At 51.4% G+C, this 26,112-nt stretch overlaps 1 protein-coding gene across 3 annotated transcripts in view; it reads left to right on the forward strand.

Moving 5' to 3' along the window:
- ASTN2 (astrotactin 2) overlaps positions 1 to 26,112 on the forward strand; it is a 433,162-nt gene that overhangs the window by 248,218 nt on the left and 158,832 nt on the right. For all 3 annotated transcript variants that reach the window (XM_068914561.1, XM_068914562.1, XM_068914563.1), the window contains exons 12-13: positions 7,165 to 7,331; positions 10,302 to 10,490. In XM_068914561.1, the coding sequence (XP_068770662.1) occupies positions 7,165 to 7,331; positions 10,302 to 10,490 (356 nt within the window). The remainder of the gene's footprint in view (positions 1 to 7,164; positions 7,332 to 10,301; positions 10,491 to 26,112) is intronic.

Raw genomic sequence — 26,112 nt, forward strand, 5'->3', positions numbered from 1 at the left:
GGAGAGACTCTGGAGAGAGTGGAGGAGAGTGAATGGAGTGTGCAAGGGCAAGGAGACTATTTTAACAGGTTGCCCAGAGAGGTTGTGAAGTCTCCTTCCCTGGAGATATTCAAAAGCTATCTGGAGACAATCCTGGGCAATGTGTTCTGGGTGACCCTGTTTGAGCAGGGAGGTTGGACTAGATGATCTCCAGAGGTCCCTTCCAAACTCAACCATGCTGTGATTTGCACCGTTCACAGAGGTGACGCGCACCGTCGTTTCCTTGGTGCCGAGGAGTCTCCTTTCCTTGCAGTGAGAGCACTGGAGGCAGGTGGGGCCTGGGGGAGCGTGACCTGGAAAAGTGCTGGGGAGGTGCAGGGTGCTGCCCTGCAAAAGGCAATCCCTTCCAGCCCCAGGGTCTTTGTCTCTGTAGCCCCCCACAGCCGTTGTACACCCCAAGGAGAGCTCAGAGCTGTGGGCCTGCTTGATAGGGCTTTGCACACCAGGGTTGCTCGGAGCCTTTGCCATGCCTGAGAGGCCCATGCTGAACGCCATTGTGAGGGGCGGCCTCTGTTTGGGCACCGGCACAGCCTGGCCAAGGACGGGCTCTGCAAGCGCAGCAGGCTTGCTGGTCTGCACAAGGAGATAGTTCTGCTTCAGCCTCCCATCAGCGTGGCCATCGCTGCCAACAGCAGCTTGTTTTCTGATTTATTTGGCTGCATGATGGTGGCTGTCTTCCCCAAGTAACAGCAGGTTTGTACACGTTCAGATGTCTCCCAGCTAGCTGTCTGCGCTGCCTGTATAGTCAGAGGGTCTGCCATGGGATGAGGTGAAGAGCACCGTAATCCGTGCTGATCTCCCTCCTGGCTCTGGAGCAGTCCAAATAATTGGTCAGGTGGGATAAATCTTGCCCATAGAGGCTGGATCTTCTCCTGCTGCTCTCTTGTCCTGCCCCGTATTAAGAGCAGTCCGTGTCATCTGCCCTCTGTGGCAAGAAAGCAAAGACGGACAAAACAGAAGTTGTCTAAATATATATGGGCACAAAGGCGTTAATGCGTTTATATCATTTCTGAGATCCAAGAAGCAAATAAAATAAATGCTAGTGCATAGTTAGGAGCTCATGAAAATGCTGGCACTTGCTTGTACCTCAGCAGTGCCTCTGATTTATGTTTTTCTTTTACAGTAAAGATTCTTCAGGAGAGAGTGAAGGTTGCCTCTAGACAAGGGTGAGGTTTGTTAGGGCCTTTGGACTCTCCTACTAGCAGTGGATGTTTGAGTCCAGTCTGGCCCTGGAGGGTAAATGGTGAAAGCTGAAATCTCATGAGGATATTTTGGTGGCCTCTGCTGCACTGTAAATCTGTCCATCCATCCCCAGAGAAGCTGTTCCGTTCGCGCTTCCCCAGCTGTGATGTTAGCAGGGCACCCATGGGGCTGATTTGGCCTCGCAAACCGAGCTCCCAAAAGCTGCGCAGCTGCACTTCTTGTAAGACCTTGGCCAGCCTGGTCTGACAGTCAGACCCAGGCCCTTTAGTGTCCAAGGCACTTCAGGTGGTGGCTTTGATCTCCCCTGACGTGCACAGTGAGTAAACCTGCGAGGCAGGTGTGGAGGCTAGGTGCATGGCAACGCGTGGAAGAGCTTTTTACATTTCATATTCTCTGCATGTTGGATTTTCTCTGCGTCTACTTTCTTGCAGCTCGCTCGAGAACAGCTTGAGCTTCCAGTGGGCGGAGGTGGCTCCCTGCCTGTGCGTCGTAGCAGGAGGTTGGGGCACCTGTAGCACTGAGCCGCCGGCTCCTTGTGCAGCCTCAGGCCTGCAGCGCTGGAGGTGCAGCTTGGAGAGGACTGCAAGCACCTACTAGAGCCCAGTTCCCTTTGCAGGACCCCTGCCAGCACAGGTCTGGCAGCGGCCACCTGCTCAGCTCGGCGGGCGCGTGGCGGCAGCAGCCCCGCTCGGGGAGGGTGGCAGGCCAGCAGGGATTGCCCTGCATCCCACGGTATGGCACTCAGGGCAGTAGCTGGGGTGCACGGTGGGTGATGGCTTCCCTCTGCGCCGTCCGGGAGAACCGGGAGCACCCACGCTCATCCCACGGCTCAGCCTCGCCTTTGCCACCCTGGTGCAGGAGAAGCCTCGGCTTTTATCTTGGACAAAAAGGCTGCTAAGGTTGAGAAAACAGAGCAGAATAATGAAGAGGGCAGTTTATTCTCTGTAGAAACACTGTATTAAATATTCTTTTTTTAAACTTAATAACAGAAAAGAGAAGTGGAGCTGAAAAGCCCTGTCAGGCAATTCAGATGGAGAGCTGGTTTCCTCTCGTCGGAGGATGCATCTCAGTAATGAGGCTCGCTCTTTTTGGTTTCCACTGACCCCCCGTCACCCGTCTCGTTGCTAATGAGCTTTGTAAACGCGAAAGGAAGAAGGGGCCGTTGGTCACTAATGCAAACAGGGATTGGTCCAGATACTTGTTTTCCTAAGAAACTCTTGCACCGTTTTCAGTTGTTGCTTTCTTCCACTTTGAAAATGATCTTCCTTATGTTGTCTTTGCTCTGGGTTTACCTTGGAGGGCGAGTCTTGTCGGAGGTGCTCTGCTCCTGGCATGCTGGTGGGATGAAGCGGGGGCCGGGAGAGCCGACTGCCATGAGTGCTCCCGGCTCAGGTCAAGCAGCAGTCCCGTGCGTCAGCAAGGATGGCTCTTGTGGTCTTCTGGAGGTTAGCAGCAGGGATTAGGGATGGTAGGACTCATGGCTTCTCTTCCCAATTCTGTTTCTGCTGCTCCATGTGACCTTGGATGGTATCTTTTAAAGGGAGGAGAGAGCTCAACTCTCCTCTGAAAACCAGATAAAAATAACACTTTCATATTCAGCGTATCCGTTCCCTGGGCAAATTCAGTGTCCTTTTTGCTGACTGTAATGACAAACATGAAGACCTCTCTGCTCTTGCTAGCCCTGCGTTGCCAGTGAGGCTGAGAGAGGGAGAGCCAGAGGCTGTCTGCGCTGCTGGTGAAATGGAAATGGAGGTGCGGTCGGTTCTGCCTTGGCAAACCTATTGACAGCAGTGGGGTTGCTGCTTTGGAGCTGTGGGCCAAGTTTAGTCTGCAGAATCTCTTATATCAGTGATAATACACAAGACAAACTTAAGTTTTCTTCCCAGTCCGCAGAGCATTTTGCAGAGTTAGCCATCACAGAGAAAACAACTCATTCCTATGTAAACTGAGTGGACTTGCAAGATGGTAGAATTATATTTGTATGGTAATGTCCTCTCCATGGCTTTTCAGAGCAGACTAGCAACCTGTAATTTCCCCCTACCTTGGCTTTCCTCTCTGCAGAATGATTTAAATCCTAAATCAGTGGAGCTTGGATCTCCCAAGCTGTGAGATTAATTAAATTTATCTGTTGCTTGTTGGTTAGATCCTTCAATGAACAATGTTTTCGGAGCTTCAAGTAAGTTCCCCTGGCTGCCGATGGCTAGAGGCCATGCTGAGCTAACATGGCAAATCACAAACAGCTTCTTTTGAAAAGCTGGCTAGTGAGTTGTAGGATCTGTTTGCCACTTTGGAGAAAATCAGTAAATCCCTTTTTTTGTCTGAATGGTGCACAGGGTTAGTTGGCTGGCTGCTGTGGTGCTGCCATATCTTGCTGGTTCTCACCCTGCACGGAGCAGCCACTATGGATGGTTTGGAGAGGAACGTGTCACCCATGATTGCCCAGACAGAATTATTGGCCGAGTTAGCTATTGATTTTCTAATCATTTTCAGACGCACACCCCCATCCTATGTCACTGCCAAGGTAGATCACAAATTGAACTGCAGCTGAATTGATGTGGGGTTGATTAAAACTCACAGTAATTATTGGTTCTCTGCTGCCTGAGCCAGACAAATCAATGTCAGCAATAACAGATATGGTTCTCTGTAAAAAGCCCAGAAAATACAGAGCAAGTGCTGTTTTTGTAAGCCCACCCAGGAGCCCAAACTGACTCCTCAGTGCAGCCCATGGAGTCAAGATTAGCAGATTCCCCCCGCTTCCCTCCCCACCCAGGTAACTTCTAGGTGCACTCAGTCTGTGGGCAGGGACCTTATAGCGCCTGAAGGGGCTTTAGCTATCCCTCAGTTCTGATTGTGGGACATCCTGGTGGTAAACCCTCTGTCACAGGAACAGGAAGATCCTCGACTGCAGTAAAGCTTTACTGTGCCAAATGGTTGCTCCATCCCCCTATTCTGGCCCTGCTTTCTTTGAATGATTCAGATACTACTGGGAAGTGCAGGTAGAACTTGCAGCCCAAGGGGGTTGAATTTATTCCTGCTTCCTCTGCCGTACGCCTGTTGGCAATTAGTGACAGCCAGCAAAACAAAGCTAGCTGGTTCTCCTGGGTCTCTGTCCCTATCATGCTCTCCCCAAAGAAGAGCACGTTCCACCTCCAGCCCTGCCAGGCAGGGACGCCTCCCTGGTTTGTGTGTTGGCTACGAAAGCTTTCTGTCCCTGGAGAGCTTCTTGCTGCAACACAGCAGCTGGCTGGAGAGCTGGCTCCCCAGAGCTGGGGGACTTGCGGAGGGGAGAGAGGAGAGGGTGCTTTCTTTTACAAATTTAATGCTGAGCTATTTGCATTCCATAATTAATGTGTATTAGCATGCAGAATTACAAACAGCAACAAAACACGCTTCCTGGTGATTAAGAGCCAAATTGGAGACTTGTCCCACGGGGTCACCTAAGTCAGAGTGGGGCTAAGATAGGGAGGGCCTTTTATGACCCACTGACCTAGTCCCAGGGAAAGAGCCATCATCTTTCTCTGCAGGCTGGGGAAGAAGCTGAGTTTAAAATGCCTGTCTCAGGCCCAGGGTGATGGTCCCAGGTGACAGCTGTGAAATGCCTCTGCTGAACCCCCTAGCTGTGATTTTGCAGCTCCTGCTCACTTAAAATCCCATCCAGTTCTCCTTAGCCTCCCTAGAAGATCTCCTGTGAACTCCAGGGGGAACTTGGGCAGAGCCCTGCTGAAATGTGGCAGACTTGCAAGCAGAGACCTCTCTAACTCACCTTTGCAAAGTTCTGCCTGTGCTTAACAGCCTCCCAGCTCGGAGGCGGACAGGAGCTGAGAAGTGAATGTGGTGCCATGGGTTGTACGGAGCTGTTTGCAGTCAACCCTCTGTCTTCCAGGGAAATTTCTGCCAGTTTGCACAGTTCTTACAGTGGTGCTCACAAACTAGAAGGAGACTGCAGTAGATACAGTATTATGTATGTAGATTTACAAATGCAATTATCCTGATCCTATTTCCCAGACAGCTCAGCAGTGAAATGCACAGATTGTTCTAAGCATCCCTTCCTCCTTCACATTTATTCTGTATATGCATCTAGAAAGCTTCCTCTGCCCTTGTCTTCTTTGTGCCTAGGTAGGTAGGGCTGCTCTCTCCAGAGCTGCCTGTTAACACCCTCTGCCCTGCATCTGCCCTTTCTGCTGTACAGAGACAGAGCCATCCAGGGCCATCATATCTTCTCCGTTGCTGCCAACATGCTTTGGCTGGAAAAGCCTGGTGCCTCTCTGCTTTCCCTTGCCTCTGTGCCCTGCCTCGGCTTCAGAGCCTGCGAGGAAGATGCTGAGGTTTTTGAGGTCCGTCGCAGCTTCAGCAGCTCAGTTGAAGGCAAAGTAGCCAGAGGGAGCAGAGGGGTATATGAGACATTGCTATTGCCGCAGGTTGTGCTGAAGCAGCATTGACACTCCTGCTATGGGGAAATGGCAAGCTCCTACCAGGGAATGGCATTGGCTTTCTAGGAAGTGGCAAAAGAGCTTTTTATCACTTGGGTGGGGTGGTCCCAGACTCCCTAAAGCATGTTTCTGATACCCTATGCAGGGAGCCCACCTTTCGAGCAGGTGGGTGCTGCTGGGCAGCCGTGGGCAAGGTTTGGCAGCTGGTCTCCTGTCAGGAACCTGCCTGTGACAGCAAGAACAGGGTCCAGGATCTCCTGAACTTTTATTAATATGTACAGCGTTTTGCTCACATGGAAAATTGATTTTCTTTTTTAAGCACAAAGTATAGCGGTTTTATAACCTTTCTTCTGCTTGACAGAGGCCATTTATAAGCCCCCTTCATCACTACCTGTACAAGCTCCAGTCTAACTCATCTTCAAAAAATTCCATAATGTGTTTTTAATTGTGAGCTGCTCCTGGACAAGATTCATCTCTCTTTTTTTCAAGGACTGGCCTTTTTGTTGTTGTTTTCGTGCGTGCGTGTTTGGTGAAAAGGGATAAATATCTAAAGTGGAATAGGAGAGTGCTTTAATCTGGGTGACAATTTATTGATGGCATTTGCTGCCTGCTGATTTTTATCTTTTGGGATGAGGAAAACCAGCTGAGGAGCTGAAATTAAAACCCAGAGCCAAATCCCCAGCTTGTGTGTATCAGCGTGGTTCCCTCAGCTTTGGAAAATTGTTCCAGTTAGTCTCAGCAGAGATCTGTCCTCCCCCAATCCTTCCTCTGCTTTTGCAAAGAGCCAGGCAACACTGAGGGCTGGTCCTCACCACAGCTGCCTCCCCCAATGGGAAGCCACGAGATGTTTTTGGAAATGACTATAGTGAGGCTGAGCCTCCTCAGTTGTTAATAAAATATAGCTGAAAAATGAAAGCAGTGTTAAACTCCAGGACAAAATCCCTCCTTGGTTTTGTTGCGGCTAAGGCCGTGTTCACTGCCCTCCCTGCTGTAGGTGGGTGTCAGCCACCGTCATTCCCAGGCACTGAGATGGTTTTCCTGGTTACACAGGACTTCACGCATCTCAGAGGAAGAGTGGATAAATGGTAAGGGGTTTCTACAGCATATTATAGAGCAAGCCGTCACGATTAGCCCCAAGGTGGCTCAAGGCTTTGTGGCTGTGTAATCTTGCTGTGTTGGGGATTTTATCTTTCTCCTGAGCAAGGACGGTGAGAGTGGTTTTTGGAGCAGACGAGGCCCCTCCTGAGATCCTTTCCCCTTTCTCAAAAGTAGGTGCAGAGCAGTGGCCATCTAGGCTGCCCCATCACTGGCAAATCCGTTGCGCTCGGGACAAATTTAGTTGGCAGCAGAGTTGGGCAGAGCGACCACACGCCAAGGTCCTTTGGCTCCTGGGGCCGCAAGTTATGCCCTGGGAGGATAAACGCGGGGCTGGGACTCCAAGGTGTGCGTGGGGCGCGGCTGTTACCTTAGCGCATCTCCTCTCTCGTCACAGTGCCCTGAGGACCTAAGACCCATGAAGGACGGCACTGGTTGCTATGACTACTCCAAAGGGATCGACTGCTCTGATGGCTTCAACGGCGGCTGCGAGCAGCTCTGCCTCCAGCAGACCCTTCCTCTGCTGCATGATCCCTCGTCCAGCACCATCTTCATGTTCTGCGGGTGAGTGTCCTGCAGTGTGCTGTTTTTTTTTCCATCAGCAGCTCAATACCTGGTTCCCTTTTCCTTCCTTGCCAGCTATCTTCTGTGTCACCCACGTATCCAAACTGGCAGGTCTTGCAAAGGGTCGTGTTTGCTGTGTGCACCCAGCAGAGAGGTTAGTTGTGTAGCTGGAAGGGGCCTTGTTCGTGCCTGTGCACAACTTCCAGCAGTGAATTTAGGCACCTGGCTTGCCTACAGACAAACATGTATGTGGTTATGAGAAGCAGCGCGAGCACGTGAACAGATGCACCTTCCTCATCTCTCCCCACCAAGATGGTGTGGCTATAGAGTCTGATCTCTGACTCACTGTAAAGGTATCAAAAAATTGTATTTTGCATGTTGGAGGGGGAAGGCAGAGGACTCTGTTTTCTTTAAAAACAAAAAACCTGTGCCTTTCTCAAAATAGTTTCATCCCTGATTTTGGCCAGGATCCTATAATCCTACACAATTTAGCATTTTGTCTAAGGAAAATCTCCCTGACTGCAGTATGTTCTAAAAGGAGCTCAGTGATTATCAGGCTGTGTACTGCACAGCTGCAGAAACAGTCATCCATCACGCGCTCTGTCCCGCAAGCAGCCCCAGTGCAGGGGCTCTGCGGATCGTATCAATCTGCTGGTTCACGCAGGCATTTCGTCCCGCTCTCGCTTGTGCACAGTAACCTACTCCATGTCCCTGGGGGAAGGATCAGGGCCGGGGAGGGGAAAGGAACCCTTTAAGGGGAGTAGGGAATACCCACAAGAGAGGGTTGTACAAAAGGACGAGCGGGAATGGAAGGTTTGTCCATCCACCCACATCCCTATCCTGTATCACCACCCTCTGTGATCCCCTGTGCAGACTCTCTTAATGTGCATACAAGGAGGTAAGTGGGGTCCCCTCGCAACGTGGCAAACGTGCTAGAGAGAGGGAAGCCGCTGAGCATCTCAAACCCGAGACCCAGCCCTTGACAAGAGCAAGCCACCGACGGGCTGAGGCGGAGCAGTGCCACCAAGGCAAAGGGGGACAGACAGGTAGTAAAGCAAAGGGTACCCTCATGGGCCAGCAAATGGGGTAGGCGCTTCCCATTTCTTGCAGCATCAGGCCCTGGGTCCCAGTCCTCCTCTGTCCCCTGGGCCCTCCCCAGGCTTTCCCACTTTTCCCTGCTAAAAAGGCACTTTTGACCTTCAAGGAGATGTGAGCCATGGGCCATGTGCAGCAGGGAAGCACGCTCAGAAAGATCTGTCAAGTCCTGACACATCCTGGATCTCTGGCAGTACAGACCTTGCACAGCCCCAGCCACTTGCTGCTCCCCGAGGAAGAGCTGGCTTCATCAGAAAGTTCTCTCTCTCTCTTTTTTTTCTTTTTTACTTATGCTTTTTTTTTTTTTTCCTTTGGCACAAAATGATTGAGTCTCTAGGAGAGAGCATGTTGCCTCCACCGTGATTGCAAGGAGGGGCTGAAAGTCCATGTGGGCACAAGCAGCCTTTCTGGGGAGGGTCCAGTAGCTTGTGGGATGGAGCAGAGGGCAAACTCATCAGTCATGCTACTGTGGCGCCAGCAGCTGTCAAGTGGAGCCGGGAGCCAGTTCCTTGTCCAAGGGGCCTGGAGCGTGTGCAGTCACTACAGGCAATGCAGAGGACAGAGCTGCTGTGTTCATGTCGCGTATGGGAAACGGAGGCACACAGTGGTTACGTGATCCATCTGAGACCATGCAGGGGATCTGCGGCAGAGTTAGGATTCAAATCTTCTCTCCCCAGGGACAGAGAGGCTTTTTTTTTGTTCTGTAATACTTTTTCAAGGCAGAGCTTCACTTTGGGAATGGGCAAGGGAAGGTGTGACAGATGTGTGGGAGTTTCATTTGCAACAGTATAAAGGGAGTAAAGGAATGGAGAGGGGAGCATGCAAGGGTAAGCGTGGGATTCACGTTAGCAGAATAGCAGAGCACTGCCTGTTACCGGGAAGGAAGAGTCAGCCAAGGGAAATGGAAGTTTCCTCATCAACTGGGAACTGCAATGCTGAGAAAAAGGGAAAAGAAAGGAGGGAGGCAGGACAAGTGTACACACAAAAGATATCAGTGCTATCTTTGTCCTTAGCCAAGTCACATCCCTGCTGTTTGCCTCAGTTTCCCTTACTGTAAGTGGAAGATAAGCACGTGTTTTACCCATAAAGGGCTTAAAAGTGGAGCCAAGGAATAAAAGAGCAGCCACTGTGGAGTTGGTTCCTTTCAGGAAGGTGCTGCAAGGATTTCACTTTACTCTTGCCGTGGGAGTGTTAGTGCCCGTCTCTGTAGCAATATCAGAGGGCATCAGGTGGGTTAGAGCTATCTGTAAGGTTGAACAGATGACACATGCTGCACTCGGTTCTGCTCCCCAATACAGGGGCAATTCCCGGGCACGTCATCTTGGCTGCGGATGGACAAGGTCTTCCTGCCGAGGGAAGGATGAGCGTTTACTGCCGAGCACTCCTGCTCCGCTGGCAGGTGCCACGGCGTGATCTTGGCAACAGCCCTGCAACCTCTAGGCCTTCCTGGGCTGCCAGGGCAGCGCGCGGCCAGCCGGTGACACGTGCTGCTGGCGCCCCAGTGGCCTGGCAGCTGCTGCAGGTGTCGGTGGCGCTAGCAGCTGTCTGCGGTGCTGGTGCAGCTCTGTGACTGCTCCAGAATAGCCAGCGTTAATGCCCAGGCTCTCCCCGGCCTTCATTCAGCACATCCAGGGCAGAAGTGGTTGTATTTTCTTGTTCTTGCAGTGCCTGAGGGTCTGCAGGACATAGCATTAAATGACGTGATATCCCTGCTAGGCGCCTTGGCCATGCTTAGCACCCTGGCCCTCCTCTCTGCGGAGGATTGTCCTGCTGCAGGGCCGCTGCTATGCTGGCCCTGCTCGGAGGTTGCGTTTTGTGCTTCGCATAGTCTCTCTGTGCGAGGTCCTTCTGATGTAGTTTGTGATTGCTCTACAGGTGTGTCGAGGAGTACAAACTGGCCCCGGACGGCAAGTCCTGCATCATGTTGTCTGACATCTGTGAGGGCCCCAAGTGCCTGAAGTCGGATGCTAAATTCAACGATACCCTCTTTGGGGAGATGCTTCATGGCTATAACAACAGGACTCAGCATGTCAACCAAGGCCAGGTGTTCCAGATGACTTTCAGGTATGGCCCAATTCTACTCATCATTTTGAGAGCGTCAGGATGGCCAGGAGGGACCCAAGATCCTTTAGTACAGGGACAGGTCTCTGACTAGCAGATACTTAGAGGGAAAAAAACAGAAGAGGGCAAGTGTGAATGGTTTTCCTACTGGTTTATCCTTCCTGCAGTCAGCAGTTTAGGGCCCTTTTGAGTCAGTGCCTATTGCTTCAGCTGAGTGTGTTTAATTGCCTTTGGACTTTTATTCTGGGTTGTCATCTAATCTCTTTAGGAACTCTCTTTTATCTCCACAACATCTTGTGATGTTGAGTTCTACTGTTTAGCTTCATGTAGTATGAAAACGTGTTTCTTTTTGTGTGTTTTCAACCTGTGTGAGATAATTTTATTCAGTGCCTGCAGTGGCTGTATTGGGAGAAGCCATGAATATAACATAGTAAGAAATCACGTAACTAAGATGAGGCAAGGTAAACACCACGCGAGACTATGAGTAGTAGCAATACCATGGTGTGTTTGCAAGCTATACTCTGAACGTATTTGGAGTGCGGAGGATCAGATGTGGGTGGGGAGAACAGGATTCGAACCGCTCGGATCTTTCCCTCTCGGTGCTTGCAGATGAAAGCTTGCTGATAATCACTGAATTTAGGGATGGAAAATCAGTAGATTTACTACTTTTCTTCAGTTGCTCTCAATGGTGGCACATTTTCAATGAGTGAAAACCAGGGCACACCTATGAATTTCAAAGCAGCTGTGCTGATTACTGCCAGGAGAGGATCCAGTCTAATAGTACGCAGCTCACAGTCGACCAGGACAAGGCTCTTGCACAATGCCTCCAAGTGAGCTGAGGTTTTTTTCCAGGTAAGGCATTGAGGCCTCATTGTTGCCTCTGATTCTAGCTGAAATTGTGGGTGCTCATCGCCTCTGGCCATGTCGTTTTTCTGGCTGCTTTTTCTCCAGCTGAGTGTGAAGTCTTCCTGGCTATGGATTCACCCTGAACTCTGGTGTTTTGCTCTCTTGATGGGAGATGAATTACTGGCTGTACCAGCTCGAAAGGCATTCAGAAAGCAGTAGCAAGCTGAGTGCTTGGAGCCAACAGATCAGCAGCCTTTGCTGGAAGTGAGAATTGACAGTATGTGAAGGCAATTTTCCCAGTAAGCTCCTCTTTAGTTTCTTTCCCTCCCGTATGACAAGCTTCAGCAGGTCCTCCAGGGCAGAGTTAGGGCTGTAAAGCTGTGGTGTGTGTGTGGTGGGTTTTTTGTTTTGTTTTTTTTTTTTTTTGCCATAAGCTTTATTTCTTCATGGTTGAGAAGGTCTGGGGGCTTCATAAAAGCCACCCACACTCCAAAGCTGTCACTTGGCAACGCTAGTATCTGCGGGGACCCCGCAGATGAGAGCCAAACTGAGCTTGTGCAGCCACTCTCTCGACAGTAAACCTCTTTTTGCTGGGGCTTTAATTTTCTCTCCAGCTCCTCTAATAGCCTGGCCTTTGCTTGCACTGTGCAGGAGCTGGGGGATTTGGGGAAGTCAGCCTTCCTCTCGCTCAGACAGGACTCTGATTGAAGAGCTGTTTTATTGCTGCCTGAAAGCAAACACGTCTCCCGGCTGGGGCTCAGGGACTCCGAGACAGACGTGTTACTTCTTGCCTCCGCAGGAGCAGGGACGGAGTCTGGTTTTGACAGGAGAGACACTTCAGGAAAAGGACAACAAATGGGAGCGATTAGTGCAGAGCACCGTCTTCCTCCTGCCTCTCCTCCCTTTCTCTATGCAGTGGATCAAATTCTGCTTTTAGCTGGCTGGGTTGCACAGAAAGCACCAATCCTCTTTTATCTGCCCGTGCCAGGTACTCGTTGCTTTGTGTGAGGATTAAAAGGCAAGCAAGAAACTGTCCACAGGGCTAAATAGCAGCCAAAAAGCAGGCGAGGTTGTACGTGGGTCTGTTTTCTCCTGCGAGACGCGGCGCCTCCAAGTCAAGTTGTCTGAAGGGAGCCTCGGGACGGCAGGTTTGGGTAGTCCCACGCTGGAGCGCTGCACGCAGCCTCTCTGGCCGGAAGGAGGTTGGATGGGGAAGTTACTGTGTCTGCCTCCTGTCACTCAAAAAGTGGTGGGATTAATTAATGGAAAAGCGATCCGTCGCAGGTACACGTGAGAAGCCCGTGGCCTGTGAGCTGTTGGCGATGGGGCAGCGCTGTCTGATTCCCGCGCTGCTTCCTGGGCACCACCCGTGGCTGCTCTTAGACTGGAGGGAACCAGAAGCCAGCTGCCCTCTAAATCTGTTACCAGTGGTGCCATTGGGTGTCCTGGGATTTTTGGCAGGGACTTCTCCCCTCTCCCTTCAAGCTGGACACACAGCAGGATATTCCCAACTGCGTTAGGGCTGCCCTGGTCCCCTTTGCGCTCCTAGTAAAACATCTGCCTTCTGTTGGTTACATCTTCCAGATGTCAGAGCCCAAAGCGCTTCTTGTGGCTCTGGTGTACAGGTTTTGAGGTTAAAAAGAGGGAGGGGGAAAAAAAAAAAAGGTTGTTAGTGGTACCCCGGTTCTTCAGTACAGCCACTGTTTTGCACGCATCCTGCAGCAGACTCTGCGCCCTCCCCACGGTGCCTGCGTTTCAGACGCGCGTGAGCTCTGGGTCTTTGTCCTCGTTTCAGCTGCTGGCTCAGCTCCTGCCACAGATTACTTGGGTGGTGTCTGGGATAGGTTCAACTAATGGAAGTTTTTGCCAGTGAGGGTTTGTGCAGGCAGAGCCAGCTCCTCAGCATGGCTTCACTGTGACAAACAGGATTTTCATTGCCTGACATCAGCTGTGGGTCTGGTTCTGGGCCCAACCGCTGTGAGGGGGAGGACAAAATGGGTCTGAAATGAGAGCAACCTGCAAAATGACAACAGAGAGGTGGACAAGAGGGCAGCTGAGCTAGCAGGAGGGGTTTGAGTACAACAGAAGCAATCCGCTGTATCCACTGTGAGCACAGAATAGAGTTTGCAACAGGAATGCATGTTGGTGCCGGCTAAGACAGCCTATATCCCCGCTGCTGTATCATGTACCCGCATATAATACTCCGTAACACACATGACGCACAGGCACAGCGGAGTCCTAAACCTGGAGGGGGACAGTATGGCTTGCTTTAGAAATGCTTTCTGCAACCTGGAAGGTCAGTGCTGCCTTTGTTTCTGTTGTGAATTGAGACCGTTGGCTCCAAAAGTACTGGCTAATGATGCGAAAGGCTCCCTTCCCCTGCGCGCGTGCACACGTGCGCTCAATGTCCTTCCCTGCAGCCACGCTGCCTGCCATGTCAGGAGGGTTACGCCGCAGAAGCGCCATTACATCATCTCCTAACAAGAGAAGAGGAGGAGGTTAATGGAGAAGAAATTATTAACAAAAGATGTAATTTGCCTCTGATTTTCATAGATATTCAAGAACTTCTCTGAGCATTAAGACACCAGCTGTTAGAGAAGCCCTTAATTTGGTGCATTTGAAACATAGCAGGAAGCTGCCTAATACCAAGGATTAAAAGCCTGTTTCTGCAAAGTAGGAGCAAGAACCTGCTATCAGAACAAGGGGCTGAGTATTTTAGAGGGATTTATAACCGCTGGGATCCTTTAGCTATGCAGATGTGACAGTCCTTTGAATGGTGTCTGCTTCCCATGTTGCCGCATCTTCAGTGTCTTTAATAAATAGGATATTCTCAATCCACCAGGCGCGTCAGCGTGGTGCCGGGAGGAAGCCTTTGCGCTGGTAAAAGCTGTATCTTTTGCACAGTGGCCTGGGCGACGCCTACCAGTTACAGTGGTATTTCCATCCTGTTGGGGTTAGGACGGTCCCTGCGCCACCCAACAGTCTGTGATGCTGATAGCGCCTCTGCCCTTTGCTCTATTAGATGGCCCTTCCAGCCATCGCCCAGCGTGATGTTGGGATGGAGCGGGTGCAGTGCAGCCTGCTTTATTTTGTCCTGCCGACTCAAAATGATGGGGAGATGTGGTGTCCCTCTTTAGGGGACAGATCAAGTGTGGTGGTCGATATGATCACACACCACACTAGGCTTTCAGCAGTGATGTAGAGGAGTTGCACATGTTTGTCTTGATCTTAAACCTGAGACCAGCATGCCCTTCTGGTAAGTGCTGATTGAGATTAGTTTGGGGGGTTGGTTTATTTGTTTGCTTTTCTCTAACCCGTATCATTTTATCCAAGTGAGTTAGAGAGCACCCAGACAAACATTTTGGTGGGTGTATCAGGAGGTGATAAATCCCAAGGGCAAGGTGGAGGAAGAAACTACTGGCCAGCAGAGCCAACGTACTCATGACAGGCGTTGGCAGCAGCCAGAACAGTTCACGCTGGTGGCTGCTGTCTCTCTCGCGCCTTGTGTCACACGCTGCAGTCTGTCCCTGCTTGCACATCCCTTCCTGCTGATACCAAGGACCTGCTGCCCCTCTGTCGGCGGCAGCAAAGCCAGAACCGAGCGACTCAAACTGCAGCTCAGGAGCTGTGAGTTAGGAGCTCTGGGTATATATTTTAACACTGGGATGGCTTAATAACCATTAATTATCACCGTTGTGGCCAGGGCGCTAGGCTGACCTGTTGGACAAGCCGGAGTCAAGGTTCCTGCCTCCTAGGTTGTTGCTATTTTGTTGCGAGTATTTAAAGCATAACTATTTCCCGTCACTAATTTCCACTGCTAGGAAAGCTAAGCTGCGCCTTCCTGGGGTGAAGGGAGTTCGTTTCCCTGCCTAGAAGCAGCCTAGCAGGGCGGTGGGGCAGAGAGCGCCTTTGCGGAGACGCAGGGACACTAGTGACGCTGCTGCCGCGTTTCCTCGCGTACCTTCTGGCCGGGAGCAGACGAAGGCTCTTGAATCATGTTCCAAAAATCCACGTCGCTCCTTCCACTGAAGTTCTCGCCTGGTACAGAGAGCGCGTTCAGAGCCTTTTCCTTTCCTTTTTTTTTTTTTTTCCTTACTCTTTTTTCTTTTCTTAATTTCTTTTCTTTTTGGCAAGATGCTGTGGAATATCAATAAATAAATGGAACTGAAGCTGATCTATTCCGGTCACACCTCTCACTGTGGCCTGCAGGCTCAGCAGTGGATCCGGCTCGCTAAAGACTAGATTAGAGCGATTTTTTCCCCCCTGCTGCCTCCTAACGGGACAGCCCGAGCTGCATACTGTCCCCAAGTCACCGGGGGATTATTTTCCAAATGGGTTGTTTGTTAGTTCCTTAGCTGTTTTGTGCCATCCCTTTGCCACGAGGGAATAGAGTGGTTTTTTTTTTTTTTTTTTTGTTTTCTGTTTAAAGACTATTTGCAGTTTCAGCCTGTTGTTTTTATGCCGTTAATATGTAGAAAACCCAAACTACTACCCGCGGAGCCACCTTTACTCGCTGGATTATTGCCGCGTGGCAAATGGGAGGTCAGGGCGACGTGCGACTCGCCGCGTGGCGGAAGCGCTGCCCGGAGAGCAGCTCCTCGCCCTGACCGTGGTCCCGTCCCTTCCCTTCCCCGCCTTTTGTTTTGCCTCTTGCTTCCCCGCTACCCCCTGGGCGTAAGGCGGAGGAGCTGCCGGCGCCGGCGGGGTGCCCCACCGCTGCTTTATCCCCCTGGGGTAGGGAAAGGGTGTTTTCCAGCATCAGGCGCGTGGACGTCTCCTTCGCTGGAGATATTGAAACCCGCCCGGACGCGATCCTGGGAAATAGGGTCTGCAGGAGCCTGCTTGAGCAGGGAGGTTGGACTGGATGATCTCCAGAGGTCCCGTCCCACCTCAACCGTTCTGTGGCGTGGTCTCGAGCGCCGGGTCGGGGAAGCGGTCACCGGGGGTGGGTGGGAGGGCTGCGGAGAGGGACGGGGGACGTCTCTGCCCGCGGGCCCCGTCGGAGCGGTGGGCTTCGGTCCGCCGGCACGGCCCTGCCCCGCGAGCGAGGAAGGTTAATAAGAGCTGAGGGGGGGCCCTTGGTGTGCGCGCGCTGCTGCCTGCCGCCTCCGGAGCGCAGGGCCCCCGGAAAGGTTTGTTTCGGCAAAATTATGTTAACGTTGTCAGGCAGCGCGCCGGGTCGCTGCACCGACGTGGGGAATTGTCATAATATTGCCGGGGAGTTTGGCAAGTTAATTTTAAATCTGTCACTCCTTTCCCCTCGCCGCTTCTCGCTCCTCGCTGAAAACGGCGCGGCGCCGGCGGGCCACGCTGACGGCTCGCCCCTCGCCGCGGCGAGGGCAGGAGGCGGCGGAGGAGAGCGCCGGAGCCCGGGGCCGCGCGGCGAGGGGCGGCAGCCCCCGCGGGCGCCGTGGGAGCCCGGGGCGGGCGCTCGCTGCCGGGCGAGGGCGTCGCGCTGGAGCCGCTCGGCTCGGGGCTCTCGCGCTGGTCCCGGGCGAGGACCTTCTGCCCCCGTAGCATCATGCACGTGAACTCCGTAACTCTATTAAATTAACACTATTGATTTTTTTTTTCCCCCCTCTTTATTTCAGACCTTTAAGTGTAGAAGATATAATTGGGCTGTTTATTTTGCCTGTGCCAGCGGGCGCTGCACCACCCTGCAGCCCTCCTGCCCTTCAGGCCTGTGTAACGGATAGATCTCTTTTCCAGTGGCTGCCTGCCATTTCATTTCATTTTTTTATTACTTGTTGCCGCGTTTCTATTACCTGTTCACAACTCCGCAGCCTCAGACATGCTAGTTGAAAGCAATGATGTCTTTCCAAGCCAGGCTAATGCCTCAGGCCTTGGTCCGAAGTAGCGGACCCAGGTTGTGCCAACTGGAGCGGGTAGCTGAGTCTTTAGCGGTTTAGGAGCTTTATGAAGCTGTTATGTCCTGCTCTCGCACGGCAGGAGCCTTCTTGGTTGGCAACTGTCCCATTCCTTGCGCCACAGGGTGCCTTTGTAACTCTCCGAGGGCACCCGCATGGTGTCACCGAGCTGTTTTACCTCTGTCCTGTGTTCTCAGCCTTGCAGCACTGAGATCAGGGGCGTCCTGGTTGCTTTTCGTGAGTCCATCTACCTCTTTAGAGCCAATAACAGCATCAGACAGAAACAAGTGCCAAGTACTTGTTGGGCTTATGATCTAGAGGAGGTTATGATTCTTGCATCTGCACTGGCCAGGATAAGCCGTTGATGTTTTATCAAGTCCAGGATGTAAATGACTAAGGCAATCGGTGCAGCACCCCATCACGTAGGTTAGCATTGCGTCCTACTTACAGCAGTTCCGCTCAGTTTCAAAGTTAGCATCCCACAGAGAAGGAGAACAGATTGTGCTTTGAGCTGGTATTTCCAACTGTCTGCAGACGCAGGCTTCTACACTGGATTGTCATCCTTTTTTATTCTTGCAGCAAAATAACAGTCTGGTGCAAACGATACCCTACAGACAGTGCAGGGGTCCAGGGAGGAAAAGATATTTTTTAAAAATACAGATCGAGATGTTTGTAGTAGACCTATTTTAAGTACTGCAGGTTTTTAGCTTCTTTCTGCACACGATATGGATAGGGCTTAACCTCCTTAACAGGTCAGCTCATCCTCCACGAGCATGAGCATGGTTGTCACAGCCTCCTCCTGCTGTCGCATCCCTGCTCCCGATGTGCTCCAAGCTGCTCCATTTCATTCCAGTTTGTGTAGGCAGCAGGTTATAGGGCCGTGGGGTCACTCTCTTGCTGTTTGGCCATTGCTCTCGACAGCTCTGCAAGCCCCTGCATGACCTGTTGGGCAGTTTTTCCTGTGGGAGGAGGAGAGATGGCTGAGGTAGAAGCTGCCACAGAGCCAGAGCCCCAGAGCAACGTACATCTATGACTTGGGTTCCTTCTCCAGCACCTCCTGAGCTCCGGTGGTGCTAGGTAGTGTTTGAAGATGTGACGTACAAAGAAATAGGTAGATGTTTTAAAAAAGCAACCAACCTCTCCACCTCTGTTGTGGGGCTAGGGAAAAGCTGAGCTGCTTTCACCTCAGTTGATGCTTTTAGAGTAGTCTTTGCAGGCATACGAACTGGTAACTTGATTTTTCAAATAAAAGCTCAGGTCCTGGAGACAGGCTGTGTAGGGTGGGGAGGATGCCAATCTGCTGCCCAGGGCTTGCACCACCTTGGCAGGCGTGGGAGATGTAGGTAACATGAGATGCTCATGCACCCCCACCCAGGCTCGTTACTATATTTAATTCAGAGCAGCTCCTTGCAGAGGAGGTGTGCTACCAGATCTGATCTTCCTCCTGCAATATTGCCACAGAGCGACGTCTGAATGGGCCTTGAGCAAGACTTTCAGACTCGAGGCTGTGGCTGCTTGTGCTCAGTGTGTGCTGCTGAAATCAGGTACTTGCACTCAGCAGAGAGCAGTCAGAAGAGGGAACAGGCATGATGTTATGGCCCCTTCCTCGAATCTCCTCCTGCACAGGAGGAGAAAGAAGCGTGGTTTCCCCCCGGTGGTGAGAGATGTGGTGGCACCACCCAGGCAAGCAGTGACAGCTGACCGGGAGGTGTCGCGTCAGTAAAAGCAGGGGGATTTGCCACTTGCTCCCAGATACAGACCTGGCTTTGCAGAACTTCCATTGGATATGGCACCAGAACCCACCAAAGCTGATGGCAAGTCACCCACAGACTTTGCTGGGGTTTGGGAGCGGCCTGTGGCGGTGGAGGTTTTCTTTCCCCGAGCGGCCGACCTGCTACTTCCCCGGCCGAAGGAACTGCTTTCTCCCCCCGCCCCAAGCCCTTGCTCTCAGCTCCTTCCCCCTGGGCCCTGGCAGCACGTTTGTGTCTGCGCAGATGTTTGTATTCACTGCAGCTGATGAAAATATTCATTATCTTGTTAGCTGCTGCGGTGAAGGAAGTTCAGATTTGCATTTCCACAGCTAATCATGCAGCACAAACGGAGCCTGTCACCCAGCAGCACTAATTGGGCAGAACACGGATGCGCCCAGGCAGGGAGCCCTCTCTCCTGCCCCTGCCCGCGGAGAGCGGTGCAGCACCCTGCCTGCGCCGGCACAGACGCCGTGGGTGATGAGGGCAGGAGGCTGGGGCGAAACGCAGGGGCTGCGCAGGGCAACGGTCGAGGCGAGGCGGCAGCTGGGGTGGGAGGTGGAGGAGGGCTCCGGGAAAGGCGTACGGTTTGGACGACTGTAGCTGGGTTGATGGAAGTGGTAGTGATGAACGCTGGCCCGTGTGCAGGCAGGAACAGACAGTGGGATGCCAGTCTGTGAAAGTTTCTGGGAAAAGCATGTGTGTTTGCATATGGGAAGATTGTGTCTCCTAGCTGATGCTGCCGGGAACATCTCCTAGGACAGGAGGCAGGATTTGTACATCCAGGGGATGCTCTTCCTTTGAATGAGCCATTCCGATGACACATGGGCTCCTCTTGCAAGGAGCATGGCCCACTGTCACACAGCCAACTAGTGTCTGTATTGCTACGTGTCATCCTGTGATCTTCAGGGGACAACCATGTCCCCTGCCCAGCAGCTGGGCCAATGTATCGGGTGCTAAGTAGGGTCCTTTGAGCCCATAGTGTGTGAAAAGCTCATGGTGATGCTGTTGATTTGAGTCCTTAAGTGTGAGGAAGTGGTAAAGATTTGACAGAAGAGACATAAAACTGTATAGGAGAGAAGAGAAGCCAGAGAGAAGCATTGGGCACGTGCGGAGCAAGACCAGGGCTCTTCTCACCTGCTTGATTTTACCCACATCAGCAAACTGTGTTTTAGCAGGACTTCTGCAGCAGACACGTGGTGCTTTGACACCAGGCTGGGCAAAAGTACAGACCTGGTGCAGGGTGCCAAGGCAGGCACGTACCCATTGTCTGTGGGTGCACTTGTGTTCACTGCAGCATTTCCCTCGGAGGTGGAGTGATTCCTGCCATCTCCTCCCTGTGTCACTGCTCCTTCTCTGGTGCTCAGTACTGCAAAGTTTGGCTTCACCTTTGCTAGATGCTCCTAAGGCGTCTGAGAGGTTTTCTATGCTTTTGTTAGGCTGTGGGGGACAATCCAGCTCCAAGCTGGGGATAGACTTGCTGACCGATTAGATGTTCCCACCTCTGACTTTTATGGTTCTAATTATATCTGGTGTTATTGCATAGTTAATCTGTGTTGTTAAGAGATGTGGCAGAGATTGGTTTTATAATAAAAACAGCTCACTTTTATTTAGTACCTTTCATCCCAGGAGTCCTTATCAGCTTTATAGCCTTACAGTGGGTGCAGACTTGCAGACAAGAATAGCTTTTCCCTCTTTCCTCTCCCAGCTCAGGGTGCAGCTGCTTCCAGGGCATGGAGCGTGTTAGGGAGCAGCAAGGGCTCAGCATCCACTTGGGACAAATAAAAACAAGTGTTATATTCAGCTGAAAAGAGAGAAGAGAGTGAGGTGTGTGGGTTTAAGGGAGTGAATTGTAATTGCCCAACTTTGAACTGTGATAGAAGGGTTTATCCAACATGCTGTGGACACTTCTTTGCTGGTTCCCAGTAGCAAAGACCTTGGTTTTGTACTCTGAATGCAAGACGCTTCCCCAGAGCAGGATCCTACTTGCACCATGGACGTTGCTCCAAAGATATATCTGGGAAGAAGGCTAACGCTTGCCATTGCTGTTCCTTGCAAGGGCCAAGGCTGGTCGTTGGAGATGCTCCCCATCCAAGGACTAAGCCAGCTTGATATTGACTGAGCAATGAGAATCCTTGCTCCAGGCGATGCACTTGTGAGCAGGCATCAGAATGGGGATATCTAAGTGCTACGGCTTTGCAACACAGCTATGCCAGCTGTGAACCATACCTGCTTCAGAGTTAGCAGCACGTCTTGCATGCAATCTTCAGTGAGGCAGAAAATCTTGTCTTTTCTCTTTCCCATCCCAAGTGATTGCTCCAGAGACTGAGGAGTTGCCTTTTTGTGTTTTGCAATGTAACTCTTGATTGCGTAGACCTGAAGGCAAGTGCTAGATCTGGTTTTGGGCCCGATCAGTTGAACCAACTGTCCACCAAAGGTGAACGTATAGCTGGCACACAGATTCTGTTGGGAGCCCTCCCTTCTTCCTGCTGCATCCGAGCCACAGAGCGTGTGCGTAACCTGGGAGAGCTACTAAAACTTCTAGCACACCTGGTTACTGAACAATGTCACCTAACCCGCATGCTGAAGCTGTAGCCCAGCACTCAGAAATGCAAACGTAAGCAGTTGGTAGAGTCCAGCATCGGTCACTCTCGTCCCTGACCTCGCAGCAGGGCTCTCTTGCTGCTCTGACTCCTGCTTGTCCGGCGCTGATTTCAGCTGTGTGGGGAGGCTGGAGCGCATGTGGAGGAGTCTCCCATGGGCTATTGGGTCCAATAACAGTTTTCTTGAGATGAAAGCTCAGGGCATTTGTGCCAGTTCATTTCTCCTTCCAGCAACATACTGAAGGAGAAGTGTGTCTGATGAAGTGCCTGATGCATGCAGAGTAGCAGAAAGCAGAGCCTCCGTGCCTTTGTCTTGGCTTTCCAGGAGACTGCGCCATTTGCCGGCTGTACTGTTACCTGAGGGCAACAAGTGAACATCTGGAAGATGTGATGGCACTGCCACTTGTCATTAGAAAGCCTGGCACCCCTGGATGCGAGCAAGATTTCCACTTGACGGCAGCTCTGAAAGGAGCTGGGAGGTAGGAAGGAAAACGAAGGTGCTCCAGACCACTTCAGCTGAACACCAGAGAGGGGAGAGGAGACTGTTCTCACCTCCTGAGTTTGTCTGGGGGATCGAAAAGGAATAAGTTCACTGCAGGTGTAGTCCCTCTGCCCCGACTTGGCAAGTGCATCGTTTCATGGCTTCCGTAATTAACTTCACACACAGAAATGCAACTCTGCAGATGCAGTCGCAAATTTTAGCTAATTAACCATATGGTCTGGCTGCCTGACAGAGCCAGGGAGATGTGCCGCTTATGGATGCTTCCCTCAATGCTAGCTTGTCCAGGGGCTGCCTCTGCCTTCCCTGCATGTCCCCCGTCGCAGGAGGCCCCCAGGAAGAAATCCAGTTCTGCAAAGCAGCTCGCCGCTGCCCAGCTACCCAGCGGCAACGTGCTACGATGGTGGGAACGTGGAGCAGCGGAGCACTGCAGGTGGTGGACAGCTCACGTTGGTTTGGACCGCTAGCTGGCAGGACACCACGTGGACAGCTGAACACCCGAGACGTTCTGCCACAGCAATGAACTTCTGCTGCTGTCGGACCCCTGGCTGGCATAGGCTGGACACTGCTGGAGTCATCCTTGGCTTGTCAGGCACTGCTGTGGGGGTGCTCAGCAGCTGGGGCCCTCACTGGCATAAGGCAGGCATTGTTTTGAGGGGAAGTGGGAGCATTAACTGCGTTGAAATGACTTTGTCGGAGCGCCAGCATATGAAATGTGTGGTGATATTACAGCCCTGCCACTGCCTGTGGCTGTTTTTTCCTCTGCTTCTAATGACTAATAGAGAGAAGACAAAACAATTTCTATTAGTTTCTCCCACGCCGCAGTGGGTTTCTTATTTTCCAAACCTCATTAGAGTTTGTAATACCATGGTGGTAGTCAAGAGCAGTCCAAATCACCCTGAGGGGAAAGAAGAGCCGAAGAGATATGATGTGTAGCCCAGTATTAACACTGCTCTTGGCTCATTTCCAGGGTCCCTTCCAATTCCTGTCCAAACTCTTATGCCTTATCTCCATTTTAAAGGTTAACAATGAAGTTTAGCAGAAAAAAATGCTTAAGATCCCAGAATGTTAAGAGAATAGATGTGTGTGTGGAGCAGAGAGCTGGGTCTGCATTTACACTGGAAATGCAAATATTATTTAAAAGACTGTGCTTGTGCTTTCCACCACATTGTGGTTCGAGTATCGATCTCCCGTGAACAGCTGCTGGTGTGACAGGGCTGGTGAAAGGTGTGCAGAGGGGTGGCGGGCTTCACATAGCTGTTTTGGTAGGTGAGCCCAAATCCCGTAAGAACTGGACGTGTGCCAGGCACCAGTCTCCTGCAGGTTCCTTGGGAAATCCCAGTGTGAAGTCCTGGCTCCACCGAAGTCAGTGGGAGTTTCGTTATTTGTTGTCTCAACACAAATAATCCTAATGAAACGGTGAGGAATGGAGCTGCTTGAGCAACGTGTTTGAAAGGATTGCAAATAGCACCCAAACAAACCCGCACAAGAGGACCCACAACTTTGGCTCAGCTCACCACCGAAATAATCATTCGGAGGAGGAATCCACCCAGGCTTGGGATTGCTCAGGCGTAGCAAAACATCCCCAGTTCATTTCATAGTGGCTACAGCCTGGTGGGCAGAAGCTCTGTGAGCTGCTCCAGGAGGTCTGTCTGTCTTCATGGCACTTTCCCATCCAAATTGTTAAAAAGCTGAAACTTGCTGAGCTTATGGAAGCCGACAAGGTCAGACCCCCTCAGCTGTCAGCGACTGCTAATGTAATGGAGCAAGACACCTTGAATAGCAGATACAGTGGAGCAGGACACGGATACTCCTGTCAAGCACTAAGCAGCTCGAGCCCTTTGCAAACAGACTGATTTCTGATTGGTCACATCAGTTGCTTGGAAGTTTCCAGGATCTGCCCGAGTAAGGGTGGCATGGCACAGATGTGTCCTCCTCGCCCTCTCCACTGGGTTTCAGGCTCAGGATGAAGCTGCTGAGTCCAAAACCCAGCCAGCTTGCTCTGTCATGGAGCCACTGCCTATCTTGCTGGAGAGAGAACCAACACGCTTAATGCAGAGCAATGTGGAGCTGCAGGTTTTTGTGGCTGATTGGTAGCTGCTTGTTTGCTTTGCTTCTGGACAAGGCGGAGAGGTGGTATGTGTTGGCTTATTTTGGATGATGAACCTAAGTTAGCTTATCCAAACTGAATGGCACTAAAGAGACAGTAACTTACAGATGCATAATGTTGGGTCAGATATGTTTATCCTGGGTCAAATTTCATAGCTTTCTTGCTACTTATGAGCGGTCATTGACAGAAACAGTCCATCACATGAAGGAATCTCTGAGAGTAAATACAAAGGGCTCAGAGCCTGCTCTGTCCAAGAGGAAGGAGCTGTTGGTGTGTGCAGTCTGACATTTTGGGCTGTTGGCCTGATGCTGTTAGGAAACGTTGAGTAGGTTTGAGTATCAGTAGTTGTTCTGTTTTTTTGCATCAAGTGTCTACTTCCACCTCATATACACATGCTTTGTGGAGGATTAACTCTCTGGTAGGTGTGAACTTCTAGGAGGGAATTATGCCGGAGTTAGAGGCAAACAAAATAAAGTTTGCCACTCTTACTCTTTTTGATAAGCAGGGACATGTCTGCTTTTCATCTTGGCCTTCTCACCCAATCATAGTTCTTTGGCTTTTCTTGAAACTTCTTCCAGGAAATTGCCATTGAGCTTTTAGTTAAGCATGGGAAATTTCAGTCCCAAAAGGAGGAATCTGTATATGTGCGAAGCTGTATAAGGGGTTGAAAAATAGAGCTTAGCATGGAATTCCTCTTGCAGCCATGACTGCATAATTAAGGCATAAATCTAGCTTTGTATACCTTAGTACTGCATACTACATATGCAGGAGGCGTTGCTGTGGGAACCATAAGTTTTCAAATTTGTTTTTACTCTACACTCTGTTTCAGCATGTTCCCAACAGACACTCCAGAGAAAGAAAGATCCACAGCCTACTGCAAGATTTCACCCACAGGAGACCCAGTTTAGTAGAATAAATAAATAGCTTTATAATGGCGAAGAAGGGAGAAGGGGACAGTGGACAGAGTAGGGGAGTGATAAAAGATGATAAGTAGGAGAGAGCGCTGTTAGAAAGGCAGTCACCCTCGATGGTGGGATCGGTCCCACCCAGTGGGTGCAAGGACAAGGTTGCTGGTGGGGATGGCTCTCTCTTGCTTCATGGACTTAGTGCATTACGGATGGGTGATTGGCAGCCTTGGAGACTGAACTGGTACATGCGCTGCTCTCAGAGTGTCGAGGAGGCTCTGCTTCATCCCAGAGAACTGCACTTGGCTCCTCGTAAGGCTCGCTCCATCCTTTGCTTCCCATATGGAGGCTACAGGCACCAGTCTCGCTAACTGTTTTTTCTCTCAGCTTCCCCTGGAGACGAGGGCGGTGCAACTGTCCGGCCAAGTGTATGTTCAGCTCTCAGCCCCTCCCTTGGTCAGTGTCAGTAGCAGACAGAAATACTCAGAAGCACTGACGTTCCTACAGGCTTCTTGAGAGCCACTGCCTGGGAGAGGCAAGAGATTCTCCTGAGCTCCCTGCGAGGGAGTCCGCAGCGTGGTCTGTGCAGCTCGTGGCCACTAGAGTATCCACGCGGAAAGTTGCCTGAAATGGAGTTGAGCTTCGTTGTCTCTGCTGTTCAGAGCCACTTGTCGGTGGTGGATCTCATCTCCCCATCTGAATGGCTTTTCCAGAGGTGACCATGATTCAGGAAGGAAAGTCTCGTGCCCCATTGCTGCTTTCCCTCCTGTTCCCGCTGCAGATTCCTGTGTGTTTCCTTTAGAAACCCCTTTAGGAGAGAATTTGCTTTTTCTCTGTGATGGCTAACGTGATCGAGGCTGGCACCACCTACCACGATCATGTGGGTTTTCTCTGAGGGCTCGTTTGTGTCATCTGCCCAGAAGCAGGCAGGGTGTTGGTGCCTCATGGCTTTTGTGTGCTTGCCTAGCTCTGCTGCCGGGACCTCTTGCTGCTTAGCTCTGTTTGGTGTCCCAAATTCCCTAGCCTTGACGTGTTGTAGAGGGTGAC

The sequence above is a fragment of the Struthio camelus genome, chromosome 20, assembly GCF_040807025.1.
Source record: "Struthio camelus isolate bStrCam1 chromosome 20, bStrCam1.hap1, whole genome shotgun sequence".
NCBI lineage: Eukaryota > Metazoa > Chordata > Aves > Struthioniformes > Struthionidae > Struthio > Struthio camelus.